Source organism: Copadichromis virginalis, linkage group LG3, assembly GCF_057382275.1.
Source record: "Copadichromis virginalis isolate Kocher_CV1m ecotype Utaka linkage group LG3, C_Virginalis_male_GT1.1, whole genome shotgun sequence".
Classification (NCBI taxonomy): domain Eukaryota; kingdom Metazoa; phylum Chordata; class Actinopteri; order Cichliformes; family Cichlidae; genus Copadichromis; species Copadichromis virginalis.
In genome coordinates this window covers 24,572,808-24,578,023 of record NC_140620.1, presented here as the reverse complement: position 1 = coordinate 24,578,023, position 5,216 = coordinate 24,572,808, and the positions used below count along the sequence as shown (strand labels likewise).

At 38.6% G+C, this 5,216-nt stretch overlaps 1 protein-coding gene across 1 annotated transcript; it reads right to left on the bottom strand.

The window, feature by feature from the left end:
- Nucleotides 1–2,443: 2,443 nt before the first annotated feature.
- Nucleotides 2,444–4,847, bottom strand: LOC146713585 (ladderlectin-like). Its single transcript, XM_085452682.1, has 6 exons — nucleotides 4,766–4,847; nucleotides 4,608–4,685; nucleotides 4,228–4,334; nucleotides 3,297–3,431; nucleotides 2,912–3,023; nucleotides 2,444–2,768 (listed from the first exon to the last, which is right to left on the bottom strand). Exons 2-6 carry the CDS (start codon nucleotides 4,666–4,668, stop codon nucleotides 2,698–2,700), a joined length of 486 nt encoding a protein of 161 aa, XP_085308808.1. The 5' UTR covers nucleotides 4,669–4,685; nucleotides 4,766–4,847; the 3' UTR covers nucleotides 2,444–2,697.
- Between the last annotated feature and the right edge of the window lie 369 nt (nucleotides 4,848–5,216).

The window sequence follows — 5,216 nt, the reverse complement described above, 5'->3', positions numbered from 1 at the left end:
ACACACAGATACAAACATCCATTCCCACCCTCATGCTCTCATATGCACTTACTCCACACTCAACCAACGTGGAGACAGACATAAAGAGACGTTGTACACACGATCACACTCCCCAAGCGTACTCTACAAACCGGGTCTAGGTGCCCCCGCCCCTGGAGGGGGGGAACTGCACCCAGACCCAGGTGGTGTTTCCCTTTTCCCTGCGGTGGGGGGAGGCAGACCGCCCCGACTCCGCAGCAGCAGGAAGGCTCCACACTCCAGACCACAGTCGGACGGCCAACTCCTCCTCCTAGTCCTAGCCCCCCTGCTCCAGCAGGTCGCAGAGAATGGGGGTGAGAGAAGACTCCAAACCTCCCTCCACCCGCTCATTGTAATGTTGATGCATGTGTGTTCTAAGGTGCATTTAAAACCCAGGAGGGCTTGGAGCTACCTGCCAGAGAGCAGCAGGTAAGCGCATGGTCCCTCCTGCTAGCCCTCAATGTCTACGTGTATTTAAAATTGAGAGGTGGGCAACGATGCCAGGGGTGGGGTGTACACCCTGATGGTACTTTGGACTCCGTGTATCGTGCCCACCCCCAAGATCCTATATGTATGTATAATGAGAGTGTGAGTAATGTTAATGTCTAAGTTGTGGGATAAAATTGAGGCACAGGCAGCCAGAAGGGGACAGAAGGGGGGATGCCTTCCCTGCACCCTGGTGACACACCTTTACCCCAAGGCCCTGCATGTGTGGGTGATTGTGGTGGAGCGGGAAAAGGGAGGCAGCTGGAGATGGGGAGGGAAGGAAGGGAGGGGCAAGTGACCCCTCCCTGGGGCCAGCTCCCCCGCTGACCCCAGTAGGCAACCCCATACTCTGCAACCCGCCAGGGAAAGGGGGGCCCTAGTTCGGCAGCGCCGCCTGGCCCCGCAGAGCCCAGGACAGCCCACCCGACCCCACCACAGAGAAAACTGCACCCACCCGTCATCCACTCATGTTCCAGACTACACAAGACAATAGACGCCCAGGCTGAGATCTTCCTCCACCTCTGCCGTATCTCCCCCTCCTGCAGAGTGAGTTCCCGAAGAGAGGAGACCTCCTGCAAGGCCTTGTATGGTTGATGAAGAGAATGTGCATTAAAGGATACGCTGTGGAATTGACAGTACCAGTATGATCGTGTATCCTTCCTACTATCCTGCTAAGGTTTCTACCAACTATTCTCAACCACTGAACACAACCCAACATTACAAGTGGCAAGAGGGACTCTCCCTCTCAGATAATTTCATACACCTTAATGAGCAACATTTTATGCTTCCATCATAGCTAAATGAGCCCTCGTTAATTTGGTCATATTTGATTCATGTCCTGAGATTCATCTATTCAACAAAAGATGCAAAACCAAAAAATGCTCTAGATGTAGTAAAATCTAAATAATTTGTCAAACAGAGCAACCTCAGCCTCATTTCAAATAATAAGTTTAAAATACATTATCAAGCCTTTTTAAGTAGAAATAACTTTATCTTTCTTCATCACAAGCTAGCTGGTGTTGTCTGTAAAAAGGCCTTTAATCAAAGTTCTAGAATAAACCAGTAAAGTGTAATTATCAAAAATAACCCAGTGATTTTTAGAGTGTTTGAATTCACTTTTTGCTTGCCATGTTTTATTTCATAGCAGAGGAGAAATCAGTGATATCTGATCAGATCACAGTCTAGTTGAAAATGGCAGTTTCAGAAGAATATTGTGGCTTCTTCTGAAGCGTATCTTCTACACAAACAATTGGGTAAAATTTTGGCCCAATATTTGATCAAAGCTAGCGAACCTATGACCCAATAGAATTATTCAAGCCAGGGAGTTAATTAAAGAACCCAGCACATCGCCAACCCAACTCTTGAGTCACGACTTTTAAACCAACATTTAAACTAATAACCTACGACTTTTACCCAGAAGTTGTTATAAAAGTAACCTAGCATGGTTTTATTATGTATTTGCAGAGGTTTTGTGAAAAAAAGTTCAGTTTGTGTTTAGAGGTTTGTGAAAAGGGTGCAAGGTTGTATCTTAACAAGTATGACAATGTACAAAAGCTTTAGCAAAATATTTGGTTATTTCTGAAATTTAGCACTATTAGGTGAAATTACAATTTTGGGAAGAGGGAAGCAAAGGAGGGGAGACTTATTTAAAGAGAGACCTCATCATGTGTGTGTTTTTGTGTGTGTGTGTCTAATTGTATGCTCGTGTGTGCTCATGCCATCAAAAGCAAGAATTAGATGGAGGACACAGAAGCAAACAGCATCAGATTAAAAAGATTAAAGTAATTTCAAGAGAAATTAGTGTAGTTTCAAGCAGATTTATACGTGGGTTAATCTATCAGTGAGTTAATCTAATCAGTGAGTGTTTAAAAACTGAACTGAAAGCTTACATAATGTTACACAAAAACACAGATACTCACAGACCAGTTTGATTCAATACTTAATAGTTTAATGATGCAGAAGAGAAAAAAAGTTTTGTTTATAAGTTTTTGCTAAAAGCATTCTTTCCATTACACATTTCAATTGCTCCTTTTAAAAGACACAATCACACTATTTTATGTCACTTGTCGCTTCGTTCCTTATGCATCGTTACAGCAAAAGAAAAAGGTAAAGATGTGAAAACAGATATTTTGAGTGATATATGAGAAGATTTCTTTCTTTTTCAGATGACGTGCCTTCATGTAAGCCCAGGAATCATGACTTACTCTTAATGCAGACAGAAGGGGATTGGGACTGGCAAGGCTGATCATTCATACACAGGTCTCCTGTAAGCACCAAAAATCAACTTTAACCGTAATTTTTGTTGCATGGACACAAAAATATAGAATATATGAGAAAAATGTTTTGGTTTTTTTGGTTTTATATATAATGACAATAGCACTTGTATATATTATGTACAATATTATACCTGAAGAATTCATTTCCATGCAGTGCTCGTTGCCCCACGAGTTGTTAGGCTCCCTCCGACACCAGTTTGCGTATTGGAAACGTGTTCCATCGATCCAAAACCAATAACCCTCCTACAGAACAGAAAAAAGTTAAAAATAAGAAATCATTTTTTAACGAAACTACACTTTAACATTATACATCGACTACCAAGTTTGGACACACCTTCTCATTTATTGGTTTGTCTTTACTTTCACTACTACCGACATTGTAGATACAAACTGAAGATATCAAATATATGAAACAAGATATATGGAATTATATGGAAATGGAAAAAAAGATAACAGTGAAAAATAAGTAAAATATCCAATGGATAGATTTATGTTTTAACTGGCAGACTGGCATACCTGTAGACCATCAGAACCACCAATCCATGTTCGTCCATTAGCTTTACTCCCATCAGATATCACCCTCTGAATCAGCTGGTATTCCCCAAGGCTCTGTACAGATGCAAGGTTTGCACTCATGGTCTGACAGTTTCTCTACAGTAAACAAAAAGACAGAAGAGTTACAGAAGATTTATAAAACAACCTTCATGATTACACCACCACAAACATACAAATAATAATAAAACATACTAAGAAATATTTACATTGACTGACAAAATTATTGATTTTAATTATCTGAAATTTTATTAATAGCTTACCATTTAACAAGTAATAAAAAGTAAAGTTTTTTAATAATTATTATATTGAAAGGACTAATGATTAATACATTTACAATCATTTATCATTCAGAATTATTTCATGCAGTTAATGTTGGTGGCTTAAACCATTTACTGCAATAATTAGCATTATTTTTATAAATTAAAAAAAATAATATTTGCTATTATAAGCTTGGATGCATATTTCACAGTACATATAAGAACTGGTTTTAATCGAAGCAAAAATTGACAGGTGATTTATCCATGGCATAAATTGTAGGAACGTGAAACTAGAGACGTTAGTTTGTTTGCTTCTTTGTTTGTATTTCTTGTTTACTAATATATTGTTACTGTTTACTTGTTAAAAAGTAAAGCCATATATGACATACATACATATTAGAACAAATGATAGCATTATTAAAATTCAATAAATGATAACATTAATAATGATCAATACATACTATTATCATTTTAGACAAATTTTAACAGTACATTGGCTTTGATAAAATTTTACTAATTGTCAATATAAATTTCTTTAATATAATATTAAAAACTTATTATTATAAGGTCTTATCCAAATATTAAAGAATCAAAGAAACACAGTCACAGTAACTGGTGAGTCCTGATGTTATTACCTGAGCATCAACCCAGGGTAAGGGTGTAGAAACATAGAAGTAACATTTGTTGTTGTACTCAGTCCAACCAGCGGGACATGAGGACTTCTTGAGAACATAGCACTCATCTGAAGACAAAGCAAACATATTGTGTGACAAAATGCTGACTCAATTCCCCCTTTACTGGAATAATTATAATCATGGTCATTAACTTGTGTTTTATTGGCAATAGTTTTACTTTTCAAGAAATTTCAACTGGAAAATGTGTCATTTTCTTCCTTTAGATTTCTATTTTTAAAAACATGTATTTAAAAATAGATCTTATTATTTGGGCAGCTGTTTAAAGCCCATTGACATGCACAACATTCAGTATGATACTAGTAACATACTTTTATACTTACCCTGAGCAGCGGTCAGAGCCATCATTGCACAGAGAAGTGCAGATGCAGTCAGCAGCTTCATGATGATATTTAGTGTCTCTGTAAGAAACACATTAACAAAAGTGATTAGCAGTTTGATAAAGAAAGGATAGAAGATCCTCAGCATATTTGTAACATACCTGTCTGTAGAATGTCTTCTCCTCTTTCAAGTGTCAGCCTGTAGCTTCACCCCTCATGTAGAGATGAGCACTTATATACACTTTCTTATATTTACATTTCAATACCAGGAAGAAATGAACTAGAAATACTTAACCCTTTAAAGCCGGTGGGAGCGGGCACGCTCCGTTTTGCGTAACTATTTTTAAGTCCTGGTAGCACTGCAACCACGTAAGCTAGCGCAATAAGGTTTTTTTGCATATGAAACCGGAGGAGTTGTACTTACATCTTATGCCATCAGCTTGTCCTAGGTCACAGTTTCCTTCCACATATAGCTTTGCAAAAAATGCATAAAAAGCACTTGCAGCAACAAAAACATAATATTCCAGAAACACACTTTGCCGATCTGATCAGCTGTTCATAACACTTCCTACGTCCATCAGCACGAACTATCGCATGTCCGCCATTACCTGC